At 30.6% G+C, this 18,010-nt stretch overlaps 2 protein-coding genes across 5 annotated transcripts; one reads left to right on the forward strand and one right to left on the reverse strand.

Moving 5' to 3' along the window:
- Positions 1–5,756: 5,756 nt before the first annotated feature.
- Positions 5,757–9,278, reverse strand: LOC124947016 (multiple inositol polyphosphate phosphatase 1-like). Of its 4 annotated transcripts, none has more exons than XR_007100268.1 (10): positions 9,061–9,275; positions 8,720–8,790; positions 8,315–8,625; positions 8,106–8,231; positions 7,836–7,980; positions 7,542–7,642; positions 7,343–7,452; positions 7,074–7,268; positions 6,340–7,004; positions 5,757–6,179 (listed from the first exon to the last, which is right to left on the reverse strand). XR_007100268.1 is itself a non-coding variant. In XM_047488586.1 (8 exons), exons 1-8 carry the CDS (start codon positions 8,880–8,882, stop codon positions 6,806–6,808), a joined length of 1,350 nt encoding a protein of 449 aa, XP_047344542.1. In that variant the 5' UTR covers positions 8,883–9,278; the 3' UTR covers positions 5,757–6,805. The 4 variants fall into 4 exon arrangements, 1 of the variants encoding a protein (XP_047344542.1); XR_007100267.1 differs by having other exon boundaries at positions 8,896–9,275; XR_007100266.1 differs by having other exon boundaries at positions 8,720–9,278.
- A 209-nt stretch (positions 9,279–9,487) lies between these two features.
- On the forward strand, positions 9,488–18,010 carry LOC124947009 (activating signal cointegrator 1 complex subunit 3). Its single transcript, XM_047488570.1, has 12 exons — positions 9,488–9,623; positions 9,718–9,797; positions 10,316–10,476; positions 10,564–10,661; positions 10,750–10,898; positions 11,007–11,252; positions 11,348–16,051; positions 16,135–16,325; positions 16,400–16,568; positions 16,645–16,902; positions 16,997–17,342; positions 17,434–18,010. The coding sequence occupies exons 3-12, from the start codon at positions 10,346–10,348 to the stop codon at positions 17,520–17,522; spliced, it is 6,381 nt and encodes a 2,126-aa protein (XP_047344526.1). The 5' UTR covers positions 9,488–9,623; positions 9,718–9,797; positions 10,316–10,345; the 3' UTR covers positions 17,523–18,010.

Below are 18,010 nucleotides of genomic sequence, written 5' to 3' on the forward strand. Positions count from 1 at the left end.
CGAAACGGTAAAAGGGGAAAAAGAAAAAAAGAAAAAAAGAAAAAGAAATACGAAGAGAACGAGTGAGAGAAAGAGAGGGGGAGGAGGATAGGGGGGGAGGAGGATAGGGGGGGGGAGGGGATGGAGGGGAAAGCAAGCGAAGAAAGAAATGAAAGAGAGAGAGAGAGAAAACGGATTTATACGCCAACTTTTTCTTTTTTTCATTCTCTCTTGCGTAGACACATACACACGTACGCACGAACACACATACACGCGCGCTCACATATATACACACACAAATATACACCCGAAGTAATTAGAAAACTTGATTATAAAGTTAGATTTCTCGACTTACTTAATGATTCTATCTCGTGTAACAAAAAAAAAGAAAAAAGAAAAGAAAGAAAGAAACAAGAGAAAGAAAGAAAAAAGATAAAAGAGGAAAGATATCCTTTCTCCATCTTTATCGAGAATGAGAATATTAAAAAATTCAATCCGAGCTTCTTTGAAGTGGAAGTATCTTACCGAGATATACAAACATACACATGTACATATTTATATAGATATGGAAATGAAAACTCGAGTGTACTTTACTAGGATAAATTAATCCCTTCGTAATTTCTTACAATTCGACGATGATCTATATTATATTATATTATATAATATGTATGTATATATATATATATATTTTTTTTTTTCTTTTCTTATTATATCATAAACGTATATCTTCTTTTTCTCAAAATATCTACCAAAGAAATAATATATCATTTTAGTCGAAACAAAAGTTTGTATCGTTATATATTTATATGTATGAGTGTATGTGTATACTCAGAGACACGCAATAAAGAGAAAAAAAGAAAAAGAGAGAGAAAGAAAGGGAGAGAGAGTGAGAGAGAGTGAGGAAACACTATTCGATTTCCAGACTCGAACCATCGCCACTTTTCCACTTCTGTTTTATAGCCGGAGTTTAGATCGTCGAAGCTTCCCATTGAAAATAAATTGCTCGATGCTCGCCGCGAACGCTTCGAAAGGAAGCAGGCCGACTGAATAAAATCCGACTCTGTATATCCGCTTGATCTCTCAGCACTACCTAAGTATTACATATATATATATATATATATATATATATATATATATATATATGCATATATATATATATATAGCATATCGTGAACAGTGTATGAAATCGGTAAGATTGGGAGGTATTATAAAGTATATAGGAGAGTTTCAGATACGATATCAGTAGTAATAATACCGTCTATATATTTCACGAAAAGCAAAGAGAATCGTAGAAATAAAGAAAGAATAAAGGTAAAGCAAAGTTGATAGGTTCGATAATCGATGATATATATATATATTATATTTTACTTGGAATCGCGGCATAATAGAGACGTTTATACGTAGAATATCTATACGCATTAACATTCTTTCATATCATACTTATCGATAATGCGAAGATATCGATGTTAAATCTATTGGAATAGAGTGCTTACACCATCGATTCGGATGTACTATTTCTGATGAAAATCTTTCATATAAATGAACCCTCATAAAAGCTGTGAAAAATTTAATCACATAGAAATGTAAAATATATAAAGATAATATATTTATATATAAGATTTAATTCTTTTTTATTTTTTTTTTTTTGTTTTATTTTAAATCGAAATACCTAATTATTGTATCACTCGATTAATTCATTAAATCATATCAATATATACTCGATTAAAAATGTTAGATCATTCGATTTCTTAATAAAAATTATCCTGTATATATATGTATGTGTATGTACGTAGGGGGTTGCGACAATTGACATATATAAACATACGTACATACATATCGGATAAATATATATATATATATATATATATATATATATATATATATATATATATATATATAAAGAGTAGAAAATATAAGAAACAAATTGGACAGCTTATCCATTGAAAAGCAAGAGGAAAATGTCAAAAATGAACAATAAAATACATTGATAGAAAAATATTAGAAAAGAGTCCGTTGATGGTCGATCCGTAAAAGGAAAGAAAAGAAGAGAACTAAAATGTTGGATAAAATCGTGAAAAAGTAAAATGAAATATGAAGAGGTTAAAGGACAACCACAATTTCAGATATTTTTTTTCAAATAAATAAACATAAAGAGAATCGATAGAGAAATGGTATATCGTAAGGGCGATTCAAGTTTGTAGAATGAGCTCGTGGCAAAAGCCCTTCGGTCCTTTGCATCAAAGCTTACGGGGTTTTGCGACGCTCACTCGACCCATTTCTACGTCATCGTGTACCATCTAGTAAACCACGATGTGTATGCAGTTATACTACGTATATTGTAAAGAACCTATTAACAACGATTTGCATGTATTTACGTAATGAAAAAAGAAAAAGAAAAGAAAAAGAAAGAAAAAGTTTGAAATAATATTTACCGATTTAAATTTAATCTATTATCGATGTTTAAGGGAAAAGAAATTTTTCAAGCAATTAATAATAATGTCTCTTCCAATTTGAAATAAACAATACATTCACGATGTCGAATAAAATTAATAACTAATACCTCAATACGTCAATTGTAATTCGAGGTTCAATTAGAAAACTGTTTGGAAACGTTCCGAATGATAAAATTAACAAAACATGATAAAAATTCCAATCGAAATCTAAATGCAAACGTAAAAACGTTTCCCTTAAAGAAGATTAATGCGTCTTGGAAAGAAAATTTTTTAGATTTTCTAATTCAAGAATTCGAAGAAATTTTGAGGAAATAGATAATGTTGAAGGCGTCGGATATAAGGAACAGAAATGGGACGTGATGATAAGTGTTTTCATGGAGGATGTTTAACATTTTTGGATTTATGTGATCTCCGCGGAGAAGTTTTATACGAGGAAAAAAAAAATAATTTTTCTTCCTGTTCGAAAACTTGGTTTTTTTTTTTCTTTTTTTTACTTGGGCCATGACACTCCAAATCAGGGGTTTATCTCATTTGACTTTTTGAATGAGAAACAATTTTTCTGTTTCTTTTTTATTATTATTATTATTTTTTTTTTTTTTTTTTTTTTTTTTTTTTTAACAAATTTAAAATCACTTTTTAATTTTATCTTGATATTATAATTCCTCAAATGTATTTACTTTCATAAGTAATTTATATTTTTTTCTTCGGTCGATTAAGCTTACAATGTACTGAATCTTTAATTAAAAGTAGGACCATCAATTTTGTTATTACCCTAATTACAAAAGTTTTAACTTTTCTTTTTTAATTATTTATTTATTTTTCTTTTTTTATTTATATTTTTTTTTTAATTGAACATGATCTCTCTTTTAGTTGTTGATCTTTTCTCTTTCTCTCTCTCTCTCTCTCTCTCTCTCTTTCTCGTCCGAAACATTTCTTCAAGCTTCACCTAACTGGACCAACATCCCTTTTTGTATTTCAGTTAGCATCAAAAGGATTCCCAAGCTCTCTATCTGCCTCGCCAATTGCCTCAGCAAAATGAGAAACGTCGACTCGTGCTAATTAGCACAGGACGAGGATGTTACCGGACTCTGGGCACGTTCTTCGTGACAATAATTATTGCGAGTATTCCATCATCCCATCTTTTTAGAGAAAACGAGAGAAAGAGAGAAAGAGAGAGAGAGAGAGAGAAGGTAAATGATAAACAGACTTTACGTTTGCCGACTTCATGGATGATGAAAATTTACGATTTAATGTTGTCCATCCTCTGTATCTTTCTTCCTCCTTTTACCATATTAATTAAATCTTTTAATTGCAAGAGACATTGCATTTGTCATTTGAATAAAATAACAAGGTATCATTTAAATCAAATCTACATTTAAATCGTTTTAACTCTTTCGATGGAATTAGGATAATGTTGTCTAAAGTTTTGTTTTCGTACGTTCCATTCATCCATTTACGAAAATTTGAATATTTCGAGTTAATTATTAAGATTTCTAAAATAATTGATCGTAGACGATAATTACATTGAATTAAGAAAATACGTGATTGATTGATTGATTGTTTGATCGATCGATCGGTCGATCGATCCTCCTAAAATCGAGAGAAAACATACGAAACGTTGTTGGAATACAATCGGGCCAATTCTTCGGTGCATGTCTGTTTATGCATAGTATATAAGGGAGTAGTGGTATATGTCAACTATGGTCAGCCATACGACAACGGTGTGACGGACCATTGTGTGTGGTTTCCTATGACAAACATCGCAAGGACGATGCCGAGAGCGTAACGGCAGTCTCTACTGAACATCGGCAGGGGTAGACGCGTTTACTTTACGTGCCCTATGCTGTTGTAGTACGCGCCAATTCAATGCTAAACTATGGTTAATCAAGCGTTCTAGAATCCGAACGCTTTGTGCATGCTTGATAACTAAGCCAGGCATCGAATTCGAATCGCCATCGATTATATTAGGAGACCAAGAAACGCCCTTGTAAACGTTCTTCGATGATAAAAGAACGAAACGAAACGCAACGAAATCCAACGAAAGCAAACGATAGGAATAGAGAACAATCGCTCATTTTTAATCTCGTTTATTAGTCCGTTCGACTTTGTGCTCTCTCTCTTTCTCTCTTTCTCTCTGTCTCTCTCTCTCTCTAAGCGACTCTTCACGAAACAACAAGATCAACGAGAGCGTTGCTGAGCACCATATCGATTATCTCACACACACACCCCCCTCCCCTTCCCTGCCCCTCTCCATTCTGTGCATTAACGCCGGATGCAATATGCATTTTGAGCTCCGTCACGCGAGATAAACGGCTGCTCGTTCGAGTCGAAGGCATTTATGGTCGGCCTCCGAATGCGTCCAAGCAAATTTCATCGACGATAAGCCAATCGAATTGTCAGAAACTTATCGGTTTTACTTAGTTCGATTATCTTTCGAAATTGGATAAAAGAAACTATTGTACAAAAAAAAAAAAAAAAAAAAAAAAGAAAGAAAAAAGAAAATAAGGGAAAAGAAAAAAGAAAATGTACAAGAAAGAGAAAAGAAATAAAAAAAAGAAAGGAAAAAGAAGAGAAAAGGAAGGAACGAATGTATGATCGTTCCTTCTTTTTTCTTTTTTTTTTTTTTATCTTTCCTTTCTCTTTCTCTCGTCTTTTCTTCGTCAAAATTATTCCGAAACAAATCTTACGAACCGACAAAATCGACTTCTCTCGTGTCCTTTGTCGATGAAGGCAAAAGAATAAAAAGAAAAAACGAATTCGCGCTTTTCAATAAACTTTCTTTCGAGTTTAATAATCCTTTTTTTATTAATTAGATGTTTTCCCCTCTTTATCTTTCCCTCCCCCCCCCATCCTTAACCCCTTCCCTTTCTCCTATCCTCATGTGCTCTGGCACTTTGGATGCTTCGTCATCTACGTCAAAGCATTCCGTGAATGCGGTTACCACGTGGCTTCACCTACGTACTACGTAAGGGAATTTAATTTTGCAAAATTGGGTCGTGCACGTAATGTCGCAGTATTAAAATAATTTCTCCTTTCGTATTATCGTTCGAAACCCTTTACTTTTTCTAGAAAACTCTTCTCTAATGAGAGACCACTCCTACATTTTTTTTTTCTTTTCATTTTCTTCTTTTCTCGAGCCCACGAATTTGTAGTAAATGAAATCGACTCTTTCATTATACACTTTTGATAGAATGTCACGAGATCTTATGAGTCTTGCTCGTTCTAACTCGGAAAACGAAAAAAAAAAAAAAAAAGAAAGAAAAAAAAAATAAAAGAAAGAAAGAAAGAAGAAAAAAGGTAAAAGGGAAAAAGAAAAGAAAATAATAAAAGAATATCACCGATTTTATTTATTACTCTTCGTAAACAAATGCAGAATAATTTACTTTCTATGCCCTTTAATAACTAGCCAACGTCCTGTAATTCTCACATTAAGGATTTTTTTTTTTTTTCTATTTTAATGAGAGGCTCGGATTATGCTTGAAGAAAAAGAACGAAAAAAAAAAATGAACGAGGATTCACGTAAACGAGCGTTTTTTTTATTATCAATCGGAACATTAACTTCTTTCCTTGTCGTCTCCTTCTGCCTCCCCATCTCATTCACCATCATCTCCATTCCTTTCCCTTCTCGCTCTTATACGATGGCCAAGGGTTGAACTGCTTACCATCCTGAAGAACGTCTATGTGTTCCTTCGAGGAAGCATCGAATCCTAGCACGTACGAGGACATAAATCTGACAGTCGTAGGAATCTATGAACAAAAGTGGAGCCACTTACACGCGCGTAAAGTAAAATTTATGGGAGGCGTGGGAATATAAATGTGCGGCGTATCATAAATTCCGTTCATCCAAGAACTGAGAACTGTGGTACCGCGTTTCCGAGCAAACGCGGCAAAGCACGAATATACTAACGATATTGTTCGAGGTATCCACGAGGCCAAACCTTGTCCTCCTGCCTTTCATTCTCGAGAGAGAACAACGATTTATTTTATCGGCCAGTACGTCTCTCGGACCCATGGGATCACCAGCAAATCACTGGCTTCGCGTGTACTGGCTCCTATACCCTTATCAAATGCTTCGCTGCTTCCTTTTTTCTTTTTCCTTCTCTTCTCTCTCTTTTTTATTTTCTTATTTGCCTTTTTTTTTCTTCTTTCTTTCTTTCTTTTTTCTTTTTTTATTTTTTTATTTTTTACTTACCCTATCCTATACATTGCAAAAGCGTAATTTTACAATACAACCAACTCAAAGGCTATAATTGGAAATTAAGAAGAACTTGATACGAGAGATGCCGATTAAAATTTGCTTTTATTTATTCGTATAGGAATAAAATTTCTTTTTAAAATTCTAATTATTATCCGAGTCCGTCCAAATGACGCCATCATATGTCGTCTTCATCGATATATGACATGTCATTTTCATACAAATTACACATAACATCAAATTGACAATCTTCCTCGTTACTCGGATATAAATCTTTCATTGTTGACAATGGACATGGCATATTCTTTGGACAATTTGGCAAATATACAACACGTTCTTGATGCATAAAAAGAATGCTAGGTCCTTGCGATTCACAACTAGAATAAATGAGATTGTTTTTATACGTATGAAAAATACGAGAATGATTATGACGGAATCATACTTACTCGTACAAAACAAAAGCTATATTTGATGCAAAAGCATCGATGTACGTTGTTCTCCAAGCTCTATTATCTACGTGTAATCGAAATGAATCGTGCGTTAATGGAGTCTTATCCCGTGCTACTCCTAATCTTGCTAAAAACTTAAGGATAGTTCCAGAATGCGTAAAATATATTGATGCTAATGTTTCGTTGTCTTCCCTTTAAATAATGATATCAATTACAAAATATTATATAAAATAATACTGATATTATATTTTATATATAATTCTTACGAGAAAAAGTTAAAAATATCCAACAAAACTACACATGCTTGTTCATAAGTGATCTTGTATCCATATCCATCGATCCAATAATATTCTATATCATTTGCAAATTCAAGAACCTACAAATATTTATATTTATATTAATGTGTTCTTAAAAAAAATTATATTATAATTTAAATTATATTAAAATTATAAATATTGTTTATACCTTGAAATCATCCAATGACAATAATTCGCACCAAGGTGAATCTTCATCCTTATACCATGCAGTTTCAAAGGCACACATGGCATAAATCAAATCTAAAGTGTCTGAAACATCAAATTTGTAATATTTTTCATCTAAATTATCGTGCTATTCAAAATAAATATATATAGCCAATTTAAAAAATTATTATCACAAACATTTCACAAAAGTACAATTAAATCAATGATATCTATTGAACATTAAGAATGAATATAAGAAAATAATAGAAGCGTAACACAGTAATGATTAAATGCAAACCATAATTGATTTGATGACCGATTCTTTCTGAAACATTTTTCACTGTAGTTGTCAAAAGTTCACTTTTCAAAAATCTTTCTTTCTCAATGTGCGCAGATTTATTTTTAGAAACTTCATTACTCCAACGAGTACAACGTTTATAAAACTAAAAAATGAAGTGAAATGTTTTTTATACCTACACCCAATAAAGGAAATATATATATACATACATATATACATATATATATATATATATATATATATATATACATATTCTATAATTAAAATTACCCTTAGAATAGGATCTTTATGCTTTGGTTTAGGATATTCAACATTTTGACTATTTTGCCAACCAAATAAACCAACAGCAAAGTGTTTAGCACTTTCTTCGGTTCTTTGTGTTGCAGTATATTTGAACTACAAATGATATAATTGAAAATATATTAAATATAACTTATAGAAGTAAAAAAAAATATATATATAGTATATAATATGAATACCTTATACGATCTTTTATTATATATTTCTGGCATAATATTAGGAAATCTAGATTGATATCTCTCACCAAGATCGATCATTTCATTCTCTCCTTCCTTTGCAAGATTCATCATGTCATTCTTTGTGAATCTTAACTTCCAATTATTTAATTTAATTATAGTATCATGAGATAAATTGGTTTTATTTATTTTATAATTATTTAATATAATTTTCTGCAATTCTGGCAGATTCTTTATCATATGAGGTACATTTTTCTTTCCAGGATATCTTGTCCCATGTCTTAAGATCAACCAAATCTTTTTTGGTTTACATCCTGAAAGAAATGAAACACAAAATAAAGTACATATTGAACATATTATTAATTACTATCAATTAATTAAAAAAAAAAAAAATATATATATATATACCTGAATATTCGACAGGTGTATCATGTTGGTAACCTATAAATCTGTAAGGCGTTTTTGATCCTAGTCTGCATCTATAATTATCATTTTGTAAGAAACAATCATATGCGAAACAAACGATGTTTGTAATTAAAAATATAAAAACGATACGTAAATCTAGTATCATTTTATATATATACTTTTTTTAATAACCAATCTGTCGTAAAAAGTAAGTTAGGGGAAGCATATACGAAATATGTAACGCGTAAACTCTTAAAATCCATTTCGGAAAATGTAGATTATTATCTTTATCTTTATCGCGGATTAACAGAAAGAACTTATATTATTATCTTCATATCTATTACCAATGACTAGAACAAATGAAATCATATTTAAAATTATGTTTGACAACTTCGTTTAGGAGGAATTTTATTAAACTTATTATAGATGGTTCTGTATTGGCACTCTGTAATTGCAAAATTTCTATATGTTTATCGTAGATGTCTCTGATTGATAGAATTATGGGTTAAATAGTCTACTATGAAGAAAGAAACTTTGCATTTTAAATAATAATTGTGATATATTTATTTAACTTTAACTAACTCAGGTACACAGTAATCAAATCAGCAACTATGGCTGTGGACTCAAAAAAAAAAAAAAAAGCAAAGAAAGAATGAATGATTTCTTTTTTGTTCCCGGCGTCATTGTTGTCTCCTTTATTTTCGGCGTTTTTATCGTCTCTCCATTTCGTTTGATTGGTTTCCCACGTGTGTGTTTGGTGGCGCTGAGGCATGTTAGTTATGTGTCTTACCAGAAGAGGCGTAACAGTCGCAAAAAGATCGCCATAATTTCATAAAAATTTGTCTTAATGTCAATGCAATAATTAATTCCCTTCGAGTCTCTTCGAGTATAATAGTGTTAAACAAGTGTAATTATAAAGACAATATAGATTGTTTTTTTTTTTTAAATATCTAGATATAACTCAATAATACTATGTTTTTTTATTTAAAAATCTTTATCAGCGGAGAGGTAGGAATCCCGGTAACTTTAACTGGTGACAAGTGAACTGAATTTTCAACATATTGCACAACGTTTCGCATTTGTAAGATCCGATTATTTTTGAAGAAAATTGTTAATATTTAATTCTTCACAAAATGAAATATTTATTTTAATTCTATAAACTTTCGTTTGAGAACGTTTCAATCGTTGTAAACGTTTTATTTTTGTCGTGAACGTACCTAACATTATTTCATGAAATTTTTTTAAAACATCGACATATCATTTTCAAGTAAAAGAATTCAAATTATTTATGCATATGAAATATACGCATGAATTTTTTCTTTAAAACTCATATATTATAAAATATATGTTCATACATATATATATATATATATCTTCGATATAATTAATCTAATATAATTTCAATATTTTAAGACTTAATTTGATTTTTGATAGTTTATTGTTTTTTAATACTTTATAAAACCCCATATTCATTTCTTTTGTTTTATTTGGCAGTTAAAAAACAAATTATTTTTGTTGTATGACTTTAATAGATTAATATTTCAATGAACTATTCATAAATCAAAGGTATATTAATTGTTTTCTTTCTATAATTTACAGTTTTGATTCTCTACTATCTAAGAAATCAAGATGCCTGAATTACCACGTATCACACGTACATTGCGAATGTTCACTAATTTGGATCGTACAAAAAAATTATTAGATCTTGCTCCTAATGATTTAATAAAAAAGCGAGAAGAACAAACGAATAAATTAAAAAAGTAAGATAAAATTTATGTATATAAGTATATATATTTATGTGTATAAGTATATATATATATATATATTTTTTTTTTATACTTTTATAGTTATAGCGGTTCAAATTGGTTTGAAATATGTAAAACTGCTCCAGACATAATCTTACCTTTACTTAATAAATTACATAACATTGCTAAGAAGATTTTTAGTAAGTAATAAATTTTAATAATTTAAATCCATCAATTATATCATAAATTAAACCGATTACATTTATTTATCTGCTTTTCTTTTTATAGATAATCAATCGGCTGATGTTATTAATGAATTTGCTTTATTTACTCTGTGTCTATTGATAGATTCAGATTGTATATCTCAAAAACAATTGGAACTTTTACGTCATTTGGCGAGTAATTTAACAAAACAAGATATAGATAATATTATGCAGGTATAATTCTTTATATATTATCAGTATTCTTTTATTTCTGTTGCTTTTATAATTTGATATAATTTTTTAACATATGACAGTTCAAATCATTTATTTATTTATGATTAGATAATTGGAGATATTCGTGAAAAATTAGATCAAGATACACTTACACATTTGATTAAATTAACCAACAAGACTTCAAATTCTAATAGTCCTAAGATGAATTATTTTGGATCAAAACTTTCTTATAATTCAGCAAAAGTACTTTGGCCTGATACTGGTAGGCTTCGTAATATGACAAATTTAGGACAACATACTGAATCATTTACCATGGCTTATGAAACAAAAGTTCCTCAACCAAACAAAGATGAGGTATTTTAAATATATTTTATGTAAAATAAATATTAAATTATTTATTAAATGTTAAGATAAATCTATAAAATTTATATCTGTAATTGTTATTTCAGTATTCATTGCAATTTAACAAGTCAGTATTTATAAAAGGTTTAAAAAATTGTTATAAGAAATATTCAACAGAAATGACTTTGGACAATTTTGGTTTAGTAATAGTATCGAAATTGGTAAATTCTGAAAACGTTGAAAATGAATTGTTCGATTTATTAGGTTATGAACACATTGAATTTATACAGTATATTATTGAGCATAAAAAGACTATCATAAGTTTTTATGGAACACAAAAACCATTAAAGCCACTACAATCCGCTCAAGGACCGGTGATTAGTGGTAAAGTAACCGTACAATCTGAAGAAGAGAAACAATTGCTGAAGCAAGTGCGTAAAGAAGAAAAGAAATTTAATAAGATTTCGAGTAAAAGAGATGGAAAAAATGATGAAGAAGACATTATGATTGATCCAATTGAATTACGTTTAAAAAGAAAAGAAGCATTAACAGCAATGGCTACTCCAATTTTTCCCAAAAGAAATGTAGTTTCAGAAAGAAAAGAAAACTTTCCATTCGTATTTGATTCTAAAGCAATTATTAAAAGTTCGGCAGGCTTAATTTCAGGACAAAAAGTTATGTTACCAGAAAATGTACAGATAAAAAACACACAATTGGGGGAAGAAATTCATATACCTATTCCAAATTTACAAAACATTGACATTCAAATTGATCCTGTTATGATTTCTTCCTTGGATGAAATTGGACAAATTGCTTTTACTGGCATAACGTCATTAAATCGAATACAAAGTATAGTATTTAATGTAGCATATAACACAAATGAAAATTTATTGATTTGTGCTCCCACCGGAGCAGGTAAAACTAATGTTGCCATGTTAAGTATAATTCATGAAATAAGGCAACATATGACACAAGACGTTACACAAAATCAATTCAAAATTATTTATATAGCGCCAATGAAAGCATTAGCAGCAGAAATGACTGCTAATTTTAGCAAAAGACTAAATCGTCTCGGTATATCTGTACGTGAATTGACTGGTGATATGCAATTAACAAAACTAGAGATTCAACAAACTCATATGATAGTAACAACCCCTGAAAAATGGGATATTGTAACAAGGAAAGGTACAAGAGATATTGCTCTTACAAGTATTGTGAAGCTACTGATTATAGATGAAGTTCATTTATTGCACGGCGATAGAGGCCCTGTAGTTGAAGCAATAGTTGCTAGAACATTGAGACAAGTAGAGACATCCCAAAGTATGATTCGTATAGTTGGACTTTCAGCAACATTACCTAATTATGTAGATGTTGCAAGATTTCTGAGAGTAAATCCTTACAAAGGTTTGTTTTATTTTGATCATCGATTTCGTCCTGTTCCTTTGAGTCAAACATTCATTGGGATAAAAGCACAGAGACCAATTGTACAGATAGGACATATGGATGAAGTATGTTACGATAAAGTTATTGATATGGTTCGTGAAGGACATCAAGTTATGGTCTTTGTACATGCTCGTAATGCCACCGTTAGAACGGCCACTGTAATCAGAAACTTAGCAATAAAAAATGAAACACAAAAATTATTTTTATCAAAGGAGCAAGAAAAACTTGCAGGTAAAGCATTCAGTAAATCACGAAATAAATACCTTTCTGATTTGTTTAACAGTGGATTATCAGTTCATCATGCAGGCATGTTACGTTCAGATAGAAATCTGGTTGAAAAATATTTTTCTAAAGGCTTAATAAAAGTATTGGTTTGTACGTCTACCCTTGCCTGGGGTGTAAATTTACCTGCACATGCTGTCATTATAAGAGGAACAGAAATATATGATTCTAAACATGGTACTTATATTGATTTAAGTATACTTGATGTTCTGCAAATTTTTGGTCGTGCCGGTAGACCACAATTTGACACATCCGGTCATGCTGTCATAATTACGACTCATAATAAATTATCACATTATTTGTCGCTTCTAACTAATCAGATACCGATCGAAAGTAGTTTTATAACTTATCTAGCGGATAATTTAAATGCAGAGATTGCATTGGGAACAATATCGAATGTAGAGGAAGCTGTTGAATGGTTAAGTTATACATATCTTTTTGTACGAATGAAGTTAAATTGTTTGCAATATGGTATATCATATTCAACTATTGTAGACGATCCAAACTTGGAACAAAAACGAAAAGAATTAATTGATACAGCAGCAAAAGCATTGGATAAAGCTAAAATGATTCGATATAGTATACAAACTGGTGATGTTCACACTACAGATTTAGGACGTATTGCCAGTCATTATTATCTTAAATATGATACAGTTGAGATTTTTAATGAATTATCAGAGAATGTCATGACCGAAGCAGATATACTTGCGATGATATCACGTTCCCAAGAATTTGAACAACTCAAAGTGAGGGACGATGAAATTGAAGAATTAGAACATTTATGTCAAGAATTCTGTGAAGTTGTACCGAAAGGCGGAGCAGAAAATATTTATGGCAAAGTAAATATTTTGATACAAACTTATCTATCAAGAGGATGGGTTGAATCATTTTCTTTGACATCAGATTTAGCATATATCACGCAAAATGCTGTACGTATATGCAGAGCATTATTTGAAATTATGCTAAGACAAAATAATGCAATAATGGCAAGTCGTTTATTAGAGATGGCAAAAATGCTTGAACTGCAACAATGGGATTATATGAGTCCGTTACGGCAATTCTCTTGTATATCAGCAGAAATTATTAAGAAAATAGAAGAACGCGATATTACAATAAATAAATTAATAGATATGGATGTTAAGGAAATTGGAATCATTTTGAATAATCAAAAAGTAGCTGCATTAGTGAAAAAATGCTGCAGCGAGTTTCCAGCACTGAAAATGGAATCTATCTTACAACCTATTACACGTACCATTTTAAGAATACGCTTGCAAATTACTCCTCAGTTTCGGTGGAATGACGCAGTTCATGGAAAAAATTCTGAAGCATTTTGGATATGGATTGAAGATCCAGACAATAATTATATATATCATCATGAGTATTTTATTTTGACCAAAAAAATGGTTTGTAAAAATCTTGAACAAGAAATTGTAATGACTATACCATTGTGTGAGCCATTGCCTAATCAATATTTGGTAAAAGCAACGAGCGATCATTGGCTTGGATGTGAGAATATGTTGTCTTTAACATTTCATGATTTAATTTTACCAGATATTCATCCACCGCATACCGTGTTATTAGAATTACGACCATTATCTGTAACAGCACTGAAAGACTCATCTTTCGAAAAATTATATAGATTTTCTCACTTTAATCCAATTCAAACACAAATATTTCATTGTCTCTATCACACGGATAACAATGTTCTCCTTGGAGCACCAACGGGTTCCGGTAAAACAATTGCTGCAGAAATAGCTATGTTTAGAGTTTTTAAACAATATCCTGGTCAAAAGGTTGTATACATTGCACCATTGAAAGCTTTGGTTCGAGAGAGAATGCATGATTGGAAAGTAAGGCTTGAAGAACAGCTGGGGAAAAAAGTGGTAGAATTAACGGGGGACATAACTCCTGACATCAAAATTATTGCAAATGCTAGCGTCATAATCACGACTCCTGAAAAATGGGATGGCATTAGTAGAAGCTGGCAAACAAGAAGTTATGTTCAAAAAGTAGGATTGATAGTTATAGATGAAATTCATTTATTAGGAGAAGACCGTGGACCAGTATTGGAAGTCATTGTTTCAAGAACAAATTTTATTTCTTCCCATACTTCAAGGAAATTGAGAATTGTCGGCCTTTCTACGGCATTGGCCAATGCAATTGATCTAGCTAACTGGCTAGGAATAAAAGAAATGGGTCTTTACAATTTTCGCTCCTCTGTTAGGCCTGTACCATTAGAGGTTCACATTAATGGATTTCCAGGCAAACATTATTGCCCGCGTATGGCAACAATGAATAGACCAACTTTTCAAGCAATAAGACATCATGCACCTACTAGTCCATCCCTTGTTTTTGTATCTTCCCGTAGGCAAACGCGTTTGACCGCATTAGATTTGATTGCTTATCTTGCAGCAGAAGATAATCCTAAACAGTGGTTACATATGCCTGAGGAAGAAATGGAAAATATTTTAGAAAATATTAAGGATTCAAATTTAAAGCTTACTCTTGCTTTTGGAATTGGTCTTCACCATGCCGGATTACATGATAAAGATAGACAAACGGTTGAAGAATTATTTGTCAATAATAAAATACAGGTATTAATTACGACAGCAACATTGGCCTGGGGTGTTAATTTTCCTGCTCATTTGGTTGTAATAAAAGGAACGGAATATTATGATGGTAAAACAAAACGATATGTGGATATGCCAATAACGGATGTGTTACAAATGATGGGAAGAGCTGGAAGACCGCAATTTGATGATTCGGGTGTAGCTGTTGTCCTCGTACACGATTTAAAGAAAAATTTTTACAAGAAATTTTTGTATGAACCATTCCCTGTTGAGTCCAGTTTGTTAGCAGTATTGCCAGACCATATAAATGCTGAAATCGTAGCTGGAACAATAAAAAATAAGCAAGAATTTCTTGATTATTTAACATGGACATATTTCTTCAGAAGATTAATGAAAAATCCAAAATATTATAATTTGGATACTTTAGAACCTCTTACAATTAATCAATATTTGTCAACTTTAGTGGACACCACAGTGAAAGTATTATTAGATTCACATTGTATAGATTACAATGAAGTAAGTATTGATGTTCATATTTTTTACGTTACGTCATTCATGTCCACATCATTTGAATCAATTTGATTGTTATTTGATTGTAGGAAGATAATATTCTATTTCCTCTTTCAATGGGCAAAATAGCATCCTTTTATTACTTATCACATCTTACTATGTTAATGTTCCAACAAGCATTAATAGAAGATCTTGCATTACATGAATATTTGAAAATCTTATGTAATTCATGTGAATATAATGAACTTCCAGTTAGACACAATGAAGAATTACTGAATGAGTACGTATAAATTGAGTATAATACATGTTATTTTTTACACGATAGGAATATAACTAATCAAACATATTTAACAGGGATTTGGCAAAAATGTGCCGCTATCAAGTTGATCAATATACATATGATTCCCCTAATACAAAGGCTTATCTTTTGCTTCAAGCACATTTTTCTCGACTTCCACTTCCATGCACGGATTATACTACTGATTTAAAATCAGTCCTTGATCAAGCCATTAGGATAATTCAAGTATGTATTGGAAAAAGTAAAAGAAAATATTTAGATAAACAATATTTTTTTAATTATTATACATTGTCATTCTCAGGCGATGATAGATATCGCAGCAGAGAAGGGTTGGTTAGCAAGTACACTTAGAATAATGCAATTGTTACAAATGATAATACAAGCTAGATGGATCGATGAGCCTGCAGTCATTACCTTACCTCATATAAATAAAGAACATTTGCCTTTATTCTCTTCTTTGCCGGCACCTCTTCCAGTATTATGTGCTACTACGATTAATAATTATAATCGACTTACCAAGGCTTTAAGTAAAGAATTTCACGAGGAACAGATATATCAGGTAAATTTATATTATACATTTAGATTCATATATTTCTTCCTCTTTCCTATTCTATTTAAACTCTATTAACTCTATTTCAAATTTTTGTTGTTAGATACATCAAGTTATCAAACAAATGCCAATGCTGTGTATCGATTTAATGTTACATGGAAATTGGGAGGATGGTACAGAAAAAAAAATACCATTACAAACGAACTATAATCATGTTATTGACCTTCATCAAGATCAAGATTATACATTAGTCATTGGGATGAAAAGAAAAAATCACTCGGATACATTAAGGGCACATTGTCCCATGTTTCAAAAGGGAAAAGATGAAGGCTGGTTTTTAGTGTTAGGTGATATTTCACAACGGGAACTATGGGCCTTGAAAAGAGTTAACGGTGTTAACAATCACCATAGAATTTATCAATTACAGTTCAAAGCTCCTTATAATACAGGTAAATATCAATTTTATTATCAGATGTATTAATAATTTTTATCCTTGCTTGATCACTTATTACTTTAATATTATTATTTTTTATGTTTTAGGGCCAATGAAATTGACATTTTATTTAATTTCTGATTGCTATATTGGCCTGGATCAACAATATGATATACAAGTAAATATAATACCTTAAAGACAAAATTCTTAAAAAGAAAGAAAAAATAATGAGATATGATGTATTAGATTTAGTAAAAGATGGTAAATTTATTTCATACAATACTTTGTATATATATATTGTACAGCTTTGTAATATATTAGGTATCTATGAACACAAAAAAAAATATATATTTTTCTTGACTTAATTTTATTAGACAGCTATGAAACAACATGTGTAGATTAATCCAGATTCTTCATACAAATATAAACATTATTATTCTTAGTATATAAAGATAGAAAAAGCAACATGTACAGGATCACTTTTACAATTCCATAGATATATTCCTATGGAAGTCTTACAGATAACAAGTTACTTTGTTGTTATTCATTATGTTCTATTTTATTATTAAGCAGAGTTTTGTGAGTTCACATACTAAACAATAATATTAAAGAACATTTTTTCATTTTTATAATTATACAAAGAAGTTTGTAAGAGTATAAAAAATAAACCTATATAAATGAATA

Source organism: Vespa velutina, chromosome 1, assembly GCF_912470025.1.
Source record: "Vespa velutina chromosome 1, iVesVel2.1, whole genome shotgun sequence".
Lineage (NCBI taxonomy): Eukaryota > Metazoa > Arthropoda > Insecta > Hymenoptera > Vespidae > Vespa > Vespa velutina.